The sequence below is a fragment of the Onychomys torridus genome, chromosome 11 (assembly GCF_903995425.1).
Source record: "Onychomys torridus chromosome 11, mOncTor1.1, whole genome shotgun sequence".
NCBI classification, from domain to species: domain Eukaryota; kingdom Metazoa; phylum Chordata; class Mammalia; order Rodentia; family Cricetidae; genus Onychomys; species Onychomys torridus.
The window spans coordinates 20,784,022-20,802,354 of record NC_050453.1 but is presented as its reverse complement, the minus strand read 5'-3'; the positions used below and the strand labels follow the sequence as shown (position 1 = coordinate 20,802,354).

General features: G+C 39.5%; 1 protein-coding gene across 1 annotated transcript in view; it reads left to right on the top strand.

The window, feature by feature from the left end:
• Positions 1-18,333, top strand: part of Fmn2 (formin 2) — a 351,969-nt gene that overhangs the window by 89,777 nt on the left and 243,859 nt on the right. Inside the window, exons 5-6 of the mRNA XM_036202265.1 lie at positions 5,453-6,996; positions 9,675-9,819. Coding sequence (XP_036058158.1) covers positions 5,453-6,996; positions 9,675-9,819 — 1,689 coding nt within the window. The remainder of the gene's footprint in view (positions 1-5,452; positions 6,997-9,674; positions 9,820-18,333) is intronic.

The following is an 18,333-nucleotide window of genomic DNA, read 5'->3' as shown; positions in this document are numbered from 1 at the left end:
GTCTGACCTTTATGTCTAATCTAGTGGCTGGCTCTGTCCTCTGATCCTCAGGCAAGGTTGTTAGGGCACACAATATATCACCACATCTTAATGTGTCTACAAGGATATACATAGCTATTGCATAGATTCTTTCTAAAACTGCCACAACTATACTTTGCTCTTCCTTTTAAAGAGTGATGTAATTTTGTATAGCTATCACCATGAGCACTGGATAAACTATTGCACAATTCTGGAAATGCTGAGAGCATTTTTGTGAAGAAGTCTAAGATAACGAAGTGCATTTCTCCAATGTCAAGTCCCTTGAGAATCAGATACATCCTGTAGTTGTACCCTTAAGTTCCAGGCACTGGACACAGGGGAACAGGCTCCAAACTTGAGGGCTTTTTTGTGGACCACAGAGTGCCTGGCAGTCTCTTAGAGATTAGGTTGTGGCTTTGTCAGTGGGTGGGCCCTGCAGATCTTCATTTCATGTGGGTCTTGAGCATAGAACGTTTGCTTACAAGGCCAGAAGATAGCCAGCCCTTTTTCTTGATAATGACCTATATTTAACATAAAAAAAAAGATAACCCATAGAGAAATCAACTGTTACAGTTGACAAGCAACACAGCCTTCCTTGAGAACACAACAGGAACTGTTGTCATGGATGTTGGGAGTACTCAACAGGAGCCAGCCAGCCCTTGACTGATTGTCCTGGATAAGGAAGGCCAGATAAGATTCCTTGATGACTCTTAGCTAAGTTGAGATCTGAAAATCTTATATACGTCTTTCTTAGGTTAGACGGTAGTCAGTTAAGGTTTGAGATGGGCATATTTACTCTGCTTTCTGGAAGAAAAGGGGATTGTAACTTCCAATATTTCATGGAGTGAGTTAAAGATCAAATGAAAGGGAATGCAAATTCTGGGAAATTTGTTTGTTTGTTTGTTTGTTTGTTTGTTTTGATTTTGTTTTTTTGTGCTTTTTTTCCTCTGAAGTAGAAATAATGTAAAAAGTAGGAAAGTCTCTCATCCCAACTTTTCTTCCTTTCTCTTTGTCTGTAAACTTATCTGTATGAAAAAAAAGTTCCTTGTAAAAACATTCCATCTCTTGTCTTTGTAGTGTGATTATTAATACCTTCAAGAATTCCTTAACTCTGCACTTCCTGGCACCACACAGCTAACTACCATGTTTGTTATAGATTGAGTTTTGGAATTTTATTCTCCTATTACTGTTTCCTCTGCCATATCTGAGTTCGACTTCTTACTATGTTACATACTTGAAAATCTTTGAAGCTTAGAGAATATGTGTATTTCTGTATTATCAATTCCTTATTTTCTTAGCTTTTTAAAAATTATTTAAGTGTCTTAGTTATTTCCTTATGTAAAAAAATAAATGAAAGACATGAAAAATACATATTAGTAAATTGAATATGTATAAGTAGGCCTGGTGTTACAGGCCTGGAATCTGAGCTACTCAAAGGCTGAAGCAGGGGGATTACAAATTTAAAGACTGTCTGGATTGCAGCAGAGATTCAAAGTCTGTCTGGGAAACATAGTGACACCCTGCCTCAAAATGAAAGACAAATCAATCTAGCAAGGGCTAATTGTAGCTCTCAGTGGGGTAGCATGCATGAGGTCCTAGGTTCAGTGCCTCGTGCCACCAAATAAATCAAATAAATGAGTAAATTTAATACAGTATTTAGCTCAGCCTCAAGTGCTCCCGTTTCTCACAAAGCACCTCTCACTAGCTCCTGTGCTCAAAACTGTTATTTTAATATAATTAGAATATGATCTCTCCCGGGATTAGTTTATCAAGGGTCTCATGATGTTTTAAGTCACACAATACAAATGCCATGTTAGGAGAAATTGCCCATCTTTCAGAAGCTGTAGTGTTTCTTAGCATCAGAAAAAGTGAAGATGGAACACTGGAATCATGGATCGTAGGATCACATATTTACCCAAAATTTTTTACTAAGAAATAATTTTAAATGTAGAATTTATATAGCTCCCTGTTATGATGAAAGTGTTCTAATCTTCTCTCCTTCGCTTCATTACATGGTTCGAAGCTAAGGCTTATGCATGCTCAGCAAGTGTCTACCACTGAGGCCCAGCCCCGATCAAGTAAATGATATGGTCATTTAGCTTTTAAATTTTGTTCTTTTGGAACAGAACACTGCCCACCCCCCACATAACTAAATTTGAAATATTGGTATATTTTCTACCAATTAGGCTTTGTTGCTAAATGAGTTAAACACAAGAGACATCACCACTTAATAAGATGTTTTAATAAGATTGTTTAAAAAGGGCAATGGGAAAGTTTGAAGGATGTTCTCTAGGGTGAACATTTCAGCTTTCGATTCTTAATCTACCTGGAAATCTGAAACCTTTGGGGGTGACAGTCACAAATTAGAGTGCAAATTGTAGTCTCGTTCTAGAGAAGCTTCAAGTTTTCAAATCCTCACACTTCTAGACCTCTCCATAACTTCACCTACTAGGTTAAACCTAGCCGCAAGGGAATCTGTAAATACCATAGTCTGCCCATTTCTATAAACAGAAGAAGGAAGCTTTTAGTTGGGTGAGCCAACAGTTAAAACATTGTCAAGAGTGGATTTCACTCAAGAGATTGCTCTGAGCAGTCTAGTCCTAGTCTGAGAACTGGTTCCAGGATGCTGTGGTACTGAAGAAGGGAAGACAGCTTGAGGATCACAACTGATTAATACTTAAACAGAAGTGTGGGCCTGGGCAGCAGCGAGAGCCACAAACCCCCTCTATTAGTCAGAAGTCAAGTTGTCTATGTTGGTAAAGTCAAAAGTGGCTTCATCCAAGTCAGAGCACACCTGGTTTATTTCACACTAATATCAATGTTGGGGCATTCCTGGCCCGAGGGCCCAGCCATAAAGCTCCACATACCACTCCAATGTTCTGGGAAATTATTGAGAGGGAAGGCTGATGGGGGTTATTTAGGAGTAATCATTGATGTTGTGACACAAGATAGCTATGGTCCTATTGTGGTGAACCCTTGCGACAGTCTTTGTCTGGTACCAGTGATCATGTGCAATACGATTGGTTGATTTGTTTGTTTACCTTTGGCTGACTGGTTTTGTAATTAGAATTTTAAAATCTCCAAATATTCCCTGTTGCTGCTGCTATAGCTCCATACTGGGCTTTGGTGTGTGTTTTGAGTAGATGGTCTGTGAATGTGGGGGTGTCAGTCTTTGTTGGAAGGACTGTAATGGCTGTTACAGTGTGAGGCCACTATGGCACTATCATTTTCTCCTTTCACTTTATTTTTCTAGTTGTCCTATATTTTCATGCTAGTTTTAGTATATTTAAATTGGTGATGGAAATGAATTAGCTTCATGAATATGACTTAAGAATTAGGTTTAGGAACTCTCTTCTGTCATTTATTTCCTGCATTTCATTCATCAGTGAACTTACATTTTCACTTTTTCACTTATTTGTTTATTTTGTGTGTGTGTAGGGGGCACATGAAAGTCACAGTGTGCTTGTGGAGAGCAGAGGACAACTGTCAGGAGTAGCATGTGGGCTCTGGGGATCAAACTCAGGTTGTCAGACTTGGTGGTGAGTGCCTTTACTTACCGAGTCATCCTGCTGGCCCTAAAGGAACCTTTTTTATAACCCTTAGTGGAAAAATAAGAAGTCTAGTTTTATACTAAGATAACTTGAGAAATATTGATCAATATTTAGAGGTCACTTTTACTAGTGTGCCAGGAAAATGGGCATGATCTACACATTTAAGTAATCCAGTGTCATAAGAAAAAACTGAATGATCAAAGACTTGTTAAGATGAGCTTGAGTGGTAGAATTTTGTGTCTTGGTTACTTATGTTTATTAGCATCATAGTTATAGTATGGGAATTGGTGTATTGGTCAAATGGGAAATAAAACTGTTTATAATAGATATTTCTTTTGCCATGGACTACCTAAACAATATATGACACCATTTTCGTATATTAACACTTTGGTCTTTTGTGTGAATGTTGTTGAAAACTAGTGATGTAAGGGTTCATGTGTGTGCCTAAGTTTACATAAAACATACGCAGCCTTCAAAATTTTGCCCATTTAAAGTGTCTACTCTTGTAAGTTCTGCAGAACCATCTGTGAATATTTACTGAAATGCTTTGAGTAAAATATTAAAATTATAGTGAACATGATATCAGGATTATGACACACATTTACAATGTGGACCCATGGTTTTATTATGTCAATAGTACTTCACATAATCTTATTGGAGATTTATGACCACTTTTCAAAGTTAGTAATTGTCTTTAAAATTTAGAGTTATTTCCAAAGTCTCTAGAAAACTCCCAAATAGCATCAATTCACAGTCAGGAAGGCAAACATTTGTCTTGTAGAATATTCTTCCCTTTCTTGGGTATTATGATTTATTATTACCCCCCACCCCCGGGTATTCCTTTCATGCAGGGAAACATGCTGGGCAGATTTGGTGGAGGGCTGGCAGAGGACCCACTCCATGTGTGCATGGCAGGGGTGGCCAGTAATATACAACCCAGACACTGCATCCAAGAGTTTATTATAATAGAGAGATAAAGAGGCAGAGGGACAGAAAGAGGGAAGGAGGAAGGGAGGGAGGGAGGGAGAGAGAGAGAAAGAGACAGAGAGAGAGAGAGAGAGAGAGAGAGAGAGAGAGAGAGAGAGAGAGAGATGTGCACACCTCCTGGGAGGAGATACAAAAGGAGAGAGAGAGAGGAAGGGGCCAAGTTTTTCCTTAAGCAGAGGCTTTTATGTCAGGATGCAGAGTGGCCCCAAGGAGCAGGATCAGAATATTAACATTGGGTACTAGTCTAGTTTTATTTATATTATAGTGATAAAACCCCCTGACCAAAAGCAAGTCATCAGAGGAAAGGATGTGTGTCTTATAATTCTGGGTTACAGTCTATCACCAAGAAGTCAAGGCAGTAACTCAGAAGCAGCTAGTCAGGACACATCCCCAGTCAAGAGAGAATTGAGTGGATGCTTACATGTGCTGCTTGCTTTCTTCTGCTCAGCTAGTTTTCTTCACTAGCTTCTGCTCAGCTAGTTTTCTTCACTAGTTCAGGGCCCAGTCAGGGTGGATATTTGCATCCCACCTCAGTGAAGGTACTCAAGACAGCCTCACCGACATGCCTTGATTGATATAGATACTTTCTCCGTAACAGTTTCTTCCCAGGTGACTCTCTCTTGTAACAAGTTGACATCTAAAACTAACCATCATGGTTGCCCATCCTCAATGACTTTGTATGAAGATGAGATGGACCTTAGGATCCGATTGGAGTATGTGTGAACCATGTTCAAATCCAATGGTGGAAAAGAGGGTCCACATGGAAATTTCAATAGACTCCTTCTGTGGCAGGATCTTTTAGGAGAGACCACCCAAGTGTGACTTTGTTTAATTTCTCATTCCTCTTCAGATATTTTTTCAATTTCTTACTCACTGTGCCTGTCCTTGTTTCTCAGGAAGTTTTCGATGTGAAGTCTGAAGGACAGGCAACTGTAATTCAGCAACTTGAACAGACCATTGAGGATCTGAGGACAAAGATCGCTGAGCTAGAAAAGCAATATCCAGCCCTAGACTTGGAGGGGCCCAGAGGCCTTCCAGGCCTTGAGAATGGATTCCCAGCCTCTGAAGAAGTTGGTCTGGATGCTCTCAGATTGCACGGGAAAGTCGCACAACCTCCGAGAACTCTTGAGGCAAAATCAATACAGACTTCCCCTACAGAAGAGGGTGGGATCCTGACACTGCCGCCTCTAAAGACACCTCTGGAAGGTCCCCTGTGCCCACTTGCCACTGAAAGTGGAGAGTCAGCGGTTCTACCCACACCCACTGGACCTCAGACAAAATTCTGTTCAGAGATTTCTTTGATTGTATCTCCAAGGAGAATATCAGTCCAGCTTGATGCCCAACCAGCCCTGCAGAGTGCATCACAGCTCTCTCCTCCTCCTCCTCCTCCTCTCGCTGGGTCTGAAAGTCAAGGACAGCCCCCCCACCCTTCTTTGCATACTGCGTCGGAAACCAGCCATGAACCTTCTGTTTTCTCCTCCTTTGGAAACATCTGTAATATTCCACCTGCACCACCTCTGCCTTGTACAGAGTCCTCCAGCTTCATGCCTGGCCTGGGCATGGCAATTCCCCCGCCTCCCTGTCTCTCTGACATAACAGTGCCTGCTCTGCCCAGTACAACAGCCCCACAACCCACCAGTCTGCAGGGAACAGAAATGCTGCCAGCCCCTCCCCCACCTCCTCCTCTTCCTGGACTGGGAATACCCCCTCCTCCCCCTCCTCCCCCTCCCCCTCTTCTCCCTGGAGTGGGGATACCCCCTCCCCCTCCTCTCCCTGGAGTGGGGATACCCCCTCCCCCTCCTCTCCCTGGAGTGGGGATACCCCCTCCCCCTCCTCTCCCTGGAGTGGGGATACCCCCTCCCCCTCCTCTCCCTGGAGTGGGAATACCTCCTCCCCCTCCTCTCCCTGGAGTGGGGATACCCCCTCCCCCTCCTCTCCCTGGAGTGGAGATACCTCCTCCCCCTCCTCTCCCTGGAGTGGGCATACCCCCTCCCCCTCCTCTCCCTGGAGTGGGCATACCCCCTCCCCCTCCTCTCCCTGGAGTGGGAATACCCCCTCCCCCTCCACTTCCTGGAGTGGGCATACCCCCTCCCCCTCCACTTCCTGGAGTGGGCATACCCCCTCCCCCTCCACTTCCTGGAGTTGCCATTCCTCCACCTCCTCCTCTACCAGGTATGGGGATTCCTCCAGCCCCACCTCCTCCTGGGGCAGGCATCCCTCCACCCCCTCTGTTGCCTGGCTCAGGTCCTTCACTCTCCTCACAAGTTGGGAGTAGCACTTTACCAGCACCACAAGTGTGTGGATTTCTTTTTCCTCCATTGCCAACTGGCTTATTTGGATTGGGAATGAATCAGGACAGAGGGGCTAGGAAGCCCCCAATTGAGCCTTGCCGGCCAATGAAGCCTCTCTATTGGACAAGAATTCAACTCCATAGTAAAAGGTAACCCTAAAGTGAGCTTATCCCTGTAGTTTGTTCCCACCAGGGGACACCTTGCTGTGGAATTTTGTCTGGGAAGTATAATTTAATGTATTTTAAGTACACCTATAAAACTTTTGTAGGATTTTGACTCCAATGTTTCCTGAAGCAATTTATGGAGCATTGCAGACTTTTATCCCGCAATATCAAAGATTGAAAAAACAACGTGTGCATCTCTGACTGAGATGCATATTATATTGGTTTATAGTGTTAATTTTTTTTAAGGATAAAGGGTTTTTTTTTCTTAGCATAAGTGATTTGACTGTAGTTAGAGGATTTGACTGCCTTCTACACTCAAACCGTCTAAAGCGAGGATTGTCGGTAAAAGAAGCAGGGCAGAGAAGCATGTCCTTTTGTTGCACAATTGTTTACACTCTGCTTTGACTGTTGAAATTTCTATGTCTGACCAATGGCTTAAAAAAATGTAAATCAAGTCCATAGGCAAAGCAGCTTTGCAGGAAGAATTCTCCACCTTTAAAGGGTCCAGATTTGCATTATGATGCAGTGTTATTCATACGAAGCCTTTCTGGAGAGGCATAACACATCCAAATAATGTGTGTAAAGTAAACGTGGGAATGCCCTGACACTTCTAGAGAAACAAGGCCATGTCACATGGTCATGGTTGGCAATGACCATCATGAACTAAGACTTGTTCACCAAGCATTCAGGTCGCATACTGTTTGTCCACACATAATCTGATCCCCAGTCTCAGGGAGACAGTGCTTGGAGGCTTGTTCATTAAATACAGGGGAGAAGGTGGAAAACACAACTTTAAAAGCCATTGGCCCTTTTTATTCTAATTGATCACAATTCCTTGACACATTTGAACTAAGTGGTGTGCATTTAGGAATAAATAGCATTACCTTGCACATCTTGTATTGATTTTTTTTCCTCACTAAATCCATCTAGGAGAGGATATGCAAAGTTCCCTGACTCCTTTTTTTTTTCAGTCCATTCTCTGCATGAGTGTCTTATCACTTAGATACACTGATGAATCATTTTAAACTGTAGTCAAACTCATTTTCTTTAGGTCCAGGACTTGATGTTCTGTCTCATTATTTTGCTTTTTATAAATGACATTTACTCTTTCTTAGTGGCACTACACAAGCATGGAGGTATTGAGAAAGAAAATGACAGTGGGCAGGTGGGTGGCAGTGTGTATATAAAGAACATTTTCTTAGAAATATATATACTTTATAAGGATTGATTTCTTTTTCTTCTTTATTGACATGTATGTGTGTATAGTACATCAGTGTAAGTACACGTGGAGGCTACAAGACAGTGTCAGATCTCCTGGAGCTAGAGCTCCAGATGGTTGTTAGTTGCCCCATGTGGGTGCTTGGGAACTGAGCTCATATTATCTGGGAGAGCAGTAAGAGTGCTCAATTTCGGTTACATCTACATTTGTTGTAGTGCTGTGGGATGTTCTGTATGTCAAATGTGTTGCTCTGATTGGTTAATAAATAAAACACTGGTTGGCTAGTAGCCAGGCAGGAAGTATAGGCAGGACAAGCAAAAAAGAGAATTTAGGGAAGTAGAAGGCTGAGGCAGGGAGACACTGCCAGCTGCTGCCATGACAAGCGAGATGTAAGGTACTGGTAAGCCACGAACCATGTGGCAAAGTATAGATTAATAGAAATGGGTTAATTTAAGATGTAAGAACCAGATAGCTAGAAGCCTGAGCCATTAGGCCAAACAGTTTAAATAATAATAATTAAAAGAAAGAGTGCTCAATTTCTGAGCCATCTCTTCAGCTCCAGAAATATACATACATAGTACATCCATCCATCCATCCATCCATATGTACATACATACGTACATACATCCACACATGGTTGCATATAAATGCACATTGTGCATTAATCAATTAATTGATTGATTTTTGAGATAGGATCTCATAATGCATTCCTGGCTGAGCCTAGAATTTGCTGTGCAGCCCAAGATGGCCTTGAATTCACGGAGAGATTCACCTGCCTCGGCCTCTTGAGTTGGGATTAAAGGTGTATGCTACCTTACCTAGCCTTGGGGATATGATTTTTGTTGTTGTTGTTTGTTTGATTGATTTTTGGTTTTATTTTGTTTTAACCATTAAATAATCATCTAGACTGAATCAAATGTGGGAATGCCCTGACACTTCTAGAGAAACAAGGCCATGTCACATAGTCATGGTTGGCAATGACCATCATGAACTAAGACTTGTTCACCAAGCATTCAGGTCACATACTGTTTGTCCACACATATTCTGATCCCCAGTCTCAGGAAGACAGTGCTTGGAGGCTTGGTCATTAAATACAGGGGAGAAGGTGGAAAATAACTTTGGGATGTAGGAAATCAAACATTCCTTGCTCCTCTAGCCCCTTCTGAGAGAGGCTTTGCTTTGATGGTTTCATAGAGTGACTTGATAAGGAAGGAAATGAGAATATAATTTCTGGACAAATGTCTTATTCATTCGTTTATTTTATTTTATGTGTTATTCATATAGATGACATTTTAACCACTTCGTCAAGCTGATAAAACATTTTCTTCTAGATCTTTCTCCTTGTGTTTCCCTGCCCCCCTCCTTTTATTCATCCTCTTTGTTTTTGCTCATCATGACATGGGACTTTGGATGGCCATTTTATTGTTCTTTTGCTTAATTTTAGAGATTCCAGCCCTTCACTTATTTGGGAAAAGATCGAAGAGCCATCCATAGATTGTCATGAATTTGAAGAATTATTTTCTAAAACTGCAGTAAAGGAAAAAAAGAAACCCATTTCTGATACAATCTCAAAGACAAAGGCTAAACAAGTGAGTATTCCTGTACTTTCGGATTGGAGGGGCCTTTTGCTAAAGTGTAAACTTTCATTAGAAGACAAGCTTTGAAATGGTTTATGGACTTGGTGTGCCCCCTTGAACATTCTACAGATAGCAAGGAAGGGGTGGAATTTTAGAATGTATCATTAAGTAAGATTCATTTAGTAAGAACGACTAAAACTGTCCAGAGAGAGTGCCCTGATCATTTTATTCACTAGCATCTATTTCCAGAACCTCCATCATTGCTTCTTCTTGGTTGGTGTTGTTTCTCTTTATTCAAGTTCATCTGAGTGTTAACATGCATAGAAAGAGAAAAGCATGAATTAAGTCTAGCTCTTAGCATTATAGCTTAAGTGAATGCTGATAAAAACCCAGCTGTACTGTCCTTGAAATATGGAAGAAAGTTCTGCCTCCTTCTAACATTTCTATTTCACGGTAGCTCCTTTGATCTAGCCTGTGATATGATTCAGAAGAAGAAAGAACAGGTGTCTGAAGAAACACATTTCTGAACATTTTGAATGGGTAGACCCACTGGACTTGGTCATGAAATAACAATCTAAATTTAGTCTCTAGGATGCCATTCAGCAAGAACTGGCAAGACTCCATGGTAGTGAGATGTAGATATTTGCTATTGGTGCCAATCTATCACCATGGAATAGGGGAATATCTATATTTTGTAACTTTGCAGTGGTGAGGGAGAAGAAACTGGGGAGGGGTCAGTCTCAGTGAAAAGAAATGAGGCCAGTGTCCCAGTGTTCTTCTGGCCCAGTTTCAATATCAATGATAGCCAAGGGTTGAGTCAAGGTCGAGTCCTTGACTTTCTGCATCTGATGTAGAAATTTCAACTAAGTCGGTCAGTGGTGGCTCACGCCTTTAGTCCCAGCACTCGGGAGGCAGAGGCAGGCAGATCTTTGTGAGTTCAAGGCCAGCTTGGGCTATCAAGTGAGTTCCAGGAAAGGCACAAAGCTACACAGAGAAACCCTGTCTCGAAAAACCAAAAAAAAAAAAAAAAAAAAAAAAAAAGAAATTTCAACCAAGTATATGGCATTGTATTACTTCTATTGATATTTTAAAGCAGATAACACTTCCAAATTGGACACTGCCTAATCTATCTAGGGATGATGCATGGATTAGAATGGGACAACCAGACTCCTGGAATCAATAGCTGACTGTGTAGCCAGGCTAACCCTAGGCATTTTATAAAGATATAAACCTAGACAAATATTGAATATTTACTGAGATAATATTTATTGTAATATTGTATTTATGGCAGTTGTAGGTCAATCACTAGTAAATAAGACACTGCATAAATATTTATCAAATATCAAAAAGTACCTATTAAATTAACACGTTAGCTGGTTGAGGGAGAAGGGCTTATAAATATCCCTGAGTATTCTTAAACAGAGATTAAAATCCAGAACAGCATTTGTCACAATAACAATATGACTCTGCTAGGGTAATGGAAGGGTCCACATTTTCTCAGATATGTATTTTTAAAGACACTTCCCAGGTTACATTTGTATAGAGCACTATGAGGCTGGGTCATCTTATCTATTCTCATGGACCATGCCAGAGATGGAAAGTGGTCCATGCAAAATTGGAGCAGAGAGTGCAGAATATGGAGGAGAACTGGGTAGCCAAAAAAGGCACTTGACTGTAACATGGGAAGTCTCTTCTACAGAGAATGGATACTCAGCTAAACAAATCATTCCCTCTGCATCTCCCAATACCAGAAGCTTCATTAAAGGGATTCAGATAAGAAAGATAGCTCATATGTTGCCCGACATTGTAGAACTTTTGTATTTGGTATAGTATTCCATTGCTGGCTTCCTGAAATATGACGTATGTCTCATCAAAACTTTAAATTAAAATTGTTGGCATGAGATGACCTCTTTGCATGTAAATGCTATGTCTGTGTTGAGCACCAATCCAGCAGAATTACCTCATCTTATCACCAAGACATTTTGTAAAGTCTAGGTAAGGATACTTTGCTAGTATCCTAATTCACATTCACTGTTAGTAACCCAACTGTTGGTCTTCAGTTTCAAACAATCTTTCTGAAAGTCCCCCTATCCTGACTCCTCATAAGCTTTGCAATTTGATCTGATATTAGAACTGAGTTCAAATCAATTTTTAAATTCCTTTTGTTTTGTGGAGACGGGGGGGGGGGGGGGAGTCTGCCTCAAAGTGATATATTATAGAAAAAAAAAACTATACTAATTTTATTTAGCTTGGATACATCTGGAAGAAAAATATATCCTAGTTCTTTGAGAAAATTTTGGATTTTGTTTAAGGAAAGTATATTCTCAGGATGTGTGTAGGGACATTGTCTTTTACAGGAAATGTGTTCTAGTGGTATGTGAAGACATTTGCTATCTCATGATTCATTCCCAATAAAATGAATAGCTTTTAATGCCAAGGCCTACATTTATGGAGGTATTTCAAGAAATAATTCTTATATACAATGGAAACTAGAAGTTCTGCTTTTCTTTAAATATTTAAAAATCACAAAATGATTTTCCAGTGATCTGTCTTCTTGCAAGGGAGGTCCTGGTGAAAAGAACTAGTGTCTAACAGAGTCCCTGGGATGTTTCCACTGTCATCGTGGGGACATTTCCTGCTGGGCACACTGCTCTTTGGTATATTGCAAAAGAGAGTGATTCTCCCAACAGCACATCAAATAGTAATTCTTACGTTGTGTTTCTAAATCCTTTGTGAAATAAAAAAAACAAACAAACAAAAAATCAAAACCATAACCTGAAAATACAGCATTTTGTATTTCACTCATGAAACACATTTTCATCTTTATTCTGGTTATGTTCTTTACTTATCTCTATTTTACAGTAATGTGAATCAGGAAGTTAGCTGAGAAGGTGAGAGGAATTGATCACATGACAGCCTGATGGAAGTGCTGATAAATAAGTGATATAAATGAGTGCAACAGGACATCAAAATTGTATATTGAGCTAACTCCCAATCATAACCTTATCTCTTACAAAATAGAAGCAAATCTAGAAATAACAACTCGTCTGGTTCCTGTGTTAGAGCATCTTAGACTCTGGCCCCACTTTGAAGAATATTTTAGAGCCAGAACACATTTAGCCTGCCCCTTTCCCTTCTCTGATGGTGATCAATGATATATGAATATAAACAGTAACTCCCCATCATTAAATAAAGATTAAATTTAGAGTTTAGGATCAGGGACCATAAGAGAATTTAATTCAGAAAACTTTTGGTAATAAAATAATGCATCAAAACAGAAAATTCTAGTCGACTGTGGATCCACAGTGACATAAGGAGGAAATATATTTTTTGGGAAATGGGAAATAGCGGCTAGAGAGCAGTGGCCACATAAAGTACAAGTTACACTGGGCCAGCTATTTGTCATGTGACCTTGCTGCTTTCAGTACTTCTCTTCCATTATCTCATTTAATCCCCCACTCTCATAAGAAAGATAGACATTAGCTTATGGTACACAGAAGTGCTGCATCAGAAGGAGTCTATCATATTCCCAGTTTATTCAGGGCACAGTATGGTTCCAATTCAGGGCTTTGTTTTCTCCAGAATCTTTTTTCTTCCTAAGTAAATGATAAATACGGATGCATAATATCTCCTTTGAATATATATGGAGTCTCATCCAAACCTAAAAATAAGTTTATATTTATTTTTCTATTCTAAATATTTAATGAACTGTAGTTAGACTTATATAATTGTATGTAAAAACACTTTGAACAAACTTTTTCACATCCTAACAGATTATGACAAGTTCAAAAACTATGATGCCATACATGACACTTTCTCAGTTAAATAAAAATGTATCTGATTGATGATGTAATGCTTCTAGACACATAATCTTCTGTAAGTAGTACAAAGGAAGACAATTTGTGGTATATAAATAGTGAATAGAAGCAGACAGCCACTGTGGTTAACTTCATCAGTGGTAGGTGATGTGTCTAATCTATCTATCTATCTATCTATCTATCTATCTATCTATCTATCTATCTATCTACCTACCTACCTACCTACCTACCTATCTATCTAATCTATCTATCTACCTATCTACCTATCTACCTATCTACCTACCTACCTACCTACCCCACCTATCTAATCTATCTGTCTGTCTGTCTATCTATCTATCTATCTATCTATCTATGTATTTACCCGACAACACATAAAAGCCTCTCCAAAGTGTGCCTTCAACGGATAGGATCTAATTGTGCTTAGGAAGAGTCCATGGGAACATGCTGCCCACAATGTAAATGTACACACAGAGGGCAACCAGTGAATTAGAAGAATCTGTGTGATTGTCTACATATTTGGCTGGTATCTGTGTAACCACTTATTTTGATAAACCTTATCATGGATTTCTTCTCTTTATCAGATTAAAATGTTCTTCCAAAAACAGTTAAGGAGAAAAACTGTTTATGAAGGTTAAATACATCCTGGTGGTTTCAGCCTTTGGAAAAGTGGTTAAAATGGAAAAACCTACTAGTTAGGATAAGAGGAGACATTGAATGGATTAATTAAAATTCACATTTGGTCCAGTTGTGATAAGGGGTTGGATAATTGGCCTTCTATTCTGTCTTGCCATTATACATTAGCAGTTAAACTCTGAGACTTGAATGTTGGAAACACTCAGTAATGATGGGCAAAGAAGCACCTACATTCCACTCACCCTGCATGGACCCACCTAATACAGAACCTCTGAGGATGCTGCCCCAAAATGACAGTTTCCCTGAAACTCCTGCTTCCTGCTGTGCTGAGGAATTTGGCAGATGTGTGTTCTCCATTTTCAAACTGTCTGACATTAATACTGCTATGAAAAGTATACAAGGGTGTCTAGTTTATCTTTGAGTTTCAGGAAGCATCCATTTTTAGATTTTCAAGTCCCATTGCATTGTAGTTGGTGGTGGATAGTCTTACAGTGCCTTAAAGGCTGTAGTTCAATGATAACCCGAGTATTAGCAGGTTGGTGTTTTCGCTACATTTGGCTTATAGACTGAAAACCTAAAATGGTTTTGGAAACACCAAATATCCTTTAGTATGACTATTTAGATTTACTTTGGGGATCCATAATAAACACTCAATACTTTGGAACTTTCAAGATTTATTTTTATTTATGTGTATTTGTGTGTTTGTATAGTATACGTCTTATGAGTGTGTAGGATTCACTGAGGCCAAAAAAGGGCAATTGTGATCTACCCAAAAAGGGTGCTGAGAACTGATCTCAGGTTCTTTGCAAAAACAGCAAGCACTCTTAGCTGTTGAACCATGTCTCCAGCCTGTGGTACTTCGTAACTTTTAACATGTGTTTTTAATATAATATATTCCAGCTGCAGGCCTTAGAATGTATTTACATAAGAAACCACATCAAAATACAAAGCTATAATTAGACAAACATAGGTTTTTGTGGAATCTGGATTTGTTTTAGATGTTGAAAGATTTATTATTTTTTGAATATGCTGTTCCTATAACTATGTGTACAGCATACCCAATCAATTCAATGAATTAAACAATAATAACATCTAGTTTTTGTTTTCTTTAGGCCAAAAATGTTTATATACTTCTAAGTAAATGTCTAAAATGAAAAACTAGCAGTGTAATAAAAAGAAAGCGCAATTAGCTAATGATCCTTAACCTTGCTACTATTTTACATCTGGTAAATTATATTTGATAAAATGCACCTTAGTTGTACAACCTTTAATCATGCTCAAGCATGATTGGGATTTATAACCATAATACTGTGATGGTATTACTATTCTGGCAGGCTAGATATATAACAAGAGGACATTGGATTTTAATGGCTAATATATTCTGTTTATCCTTATGGAGTAGCCACGAGGGTTAAAAGAGTGTAGAATAGAACAGCAGTGCAAGGCTTTGGGGCAGGTGATAAGAAATTTCTTTTTTCACCATCAGTTTAGAATATCTGTTGTGCAGAACGCTAGTAAACACAGGGTAGGATCTGCCCTGAGTCTCACTGGTGAACCTCTATGATAATAATGACAGTACAACTTTCACAATTGCACCTTTTCCCCCCTTTGACCCAAAGGCAGCAGAGTCTCTCCAGTTTAGCAGGAAGTGTAGCAGAGAAAAGAAGCCAAGTATATCAGAGTGGTTGGATGTGGTGGCCCACCTCTGTGATCCTAGTACTTGGAGCTAGATGCAGAGGCAGCTGGAGTTTAAGGTAACTTTAGCTACATAGCAAGTTTGAGGCTAGCCTGGGCTATAGGAGGCACTATCTCAAAAAAAAAAAAAAAAAAAAAAATGCATGAAGCAGTTAAATCCCCCAAAATGCTAGAGAGAGCACAGAGGTTTCTAGATACAGTTACTAAATAATTCAGGTCCCTACACTTGAGTCCTTCTTCAGGTTATATGGTGTATACTGAAGCTGGTAAGCATTGTGGGTGGTCTGGAGTTGAACAGATTCTAACTGGGCTGCATGGAAGAGATTCAACCTGAAGTGGCCCTTGAAGAATGTATTTAGTTTAGATAGGCAGAGACAATTAAGGTATGGCTTTTGCAAATGAGACAGGGAGTAAAAGATTTCCTTGAAGCTCATTTTAAAACACAGTAAATCAGTCAACGCTGAAGTAGGCCCCCCGCTGTGTGCTGCTGTCTGAGACTTTCAGGGAGATGAATATAGGCCATTGTTACCTGCTTCCCCTAGCCCCACATGCTTCCTGCTCACCTCTCTTGCTCAGAATTGTCTTCTTAGATGTGATTATGGGAACTGAATTTTGAGAAATTGGACCTGGAGTTGACATTGATGCCATGCTAATAATAGCAAAGTGTATCCCTTTTTTAAAAAAAAAAAACCATGGACAGCAACAGAATTTTTGAATAATTGTCGAGCAAATGAGGATTTTATTTCTTCTCTGACTCATTTAATTACAGTTTTGATGGTTCCTACCTTTTGCCTATAGGAAGGGATGCTGGTAACAATGGACAGATTTTTACAAACTCTAAATTATTTTGATGTAAATTAAAATGATCGAGTATTTAAAGATACATCCTGAAACTTCTTATTCATGTATTTAGTTTCTTTAAAGTACTCACTGTTTGAGTTTTCCAATTTACTCACCTTATCTTCAAGCCCTGGCATTCTGTGTTTTACTTGGCCTGATAAACTGGTGAAGTTTACTACTGAGTTTTGGGGGGTTTGTTGTTGTTGTGTGAGTTTTTCATATTTAAAATTTGATTTGTTTTTTATAGTACTCCTCTTCATTGGATTAATCTTTCATATTCCATAGTGCCTTCTTTAATATTAAGCAGTTTATTTGTATTTTCTTTGATTTAATCCAGTTTATTTATGCCCTTTTTGATTTCATTGAACATTGTTGCAATCCTTATGAATTCTTTGTCTGTGATTTCGTGTATATCATTCTTACTGGAATCTATTACTGTGACTTTGTTTACTTTTGCAAGAATCATGCTACCATGATATCATGTTTCTTTTTTTTTCTATGTTGAGACTTGCACATCATCTGGGACCAGGTCATTGGTTGATAATTTTCAGACATTCATACTGTTTCCTTTAAATATTTATAGTGTCCAAGTGGGACTAGATTTTGGTAAAGATGAAGTATAATTTCTCTCCAGTAGATTATGACTGTCACTTATGTAACTTGACATATCCCCAAACACTCAGCCCTGGGACGTCTTAGAGATGATGTCCATCACCACTCTTAGGGTAGCAGACTAACCACAGTTGGTTTATTATGGAAGAAGCAACCATAGGTGATGGATAAAGCCAGTACAAAAACACTTAAAAATGACCACCACATTGACTCCAGTAACTTCAGAGGACAGTGAGAGCAAGGGCAGTACAGAGCATTGTAAGACATGACTTACTTGATGGTAGATAAAGAAAGACAGTAAGTTGAGTGAAATTAGCAAACAGCAACAGGGAACAAAGGGGAAAAAAAAGAAAAGAAAAGGAGACTCCATTAAACACTGCAGAGAAAACAAAGGGAAGGAAATGCAGACAACCTACAATAGTGAAAAATAATAATTTTAGATGGCATAACATAATAATGGAGAGAAGATGGAGGTGGGGTGGAGACTATGTCAATTTGAAGACCATAGTAGAATGACTGGGAAGGAAGAAGATGGGAATGTTAAAAAATAAACAAAACCACTAAATGTTAAGTAAGTAGTTTATATCTACAGGAGCCTCAGCCAGCCTTTGCCATATGCTAGGGCTAGGAAGGAAAGAGGGAAAGAGGGAGGTAGGGAAGGAGGAAAGGGAAAGAGATAACCAAGGGTCATGGAGAGGACCAAAAAGCTAGCTGTAAAGCAAGGGCAGAAGACAAGCTAAAATGCTTCAAATAGCATAAACAAGACATGGAAAAACCGAACATGGAAGAAACTGGTTTCCAGTACCCCGGGGTGTCATTCCCTGGGCGAGTGTAGATATCTGGGTTTTTGAGTAGGCTGCTTGTGGTGAAACGGAAGCTTTGTGTTATTTGGCCTTCTGTGCTGATTTTTGTTTTGTCTGCCAGCAAC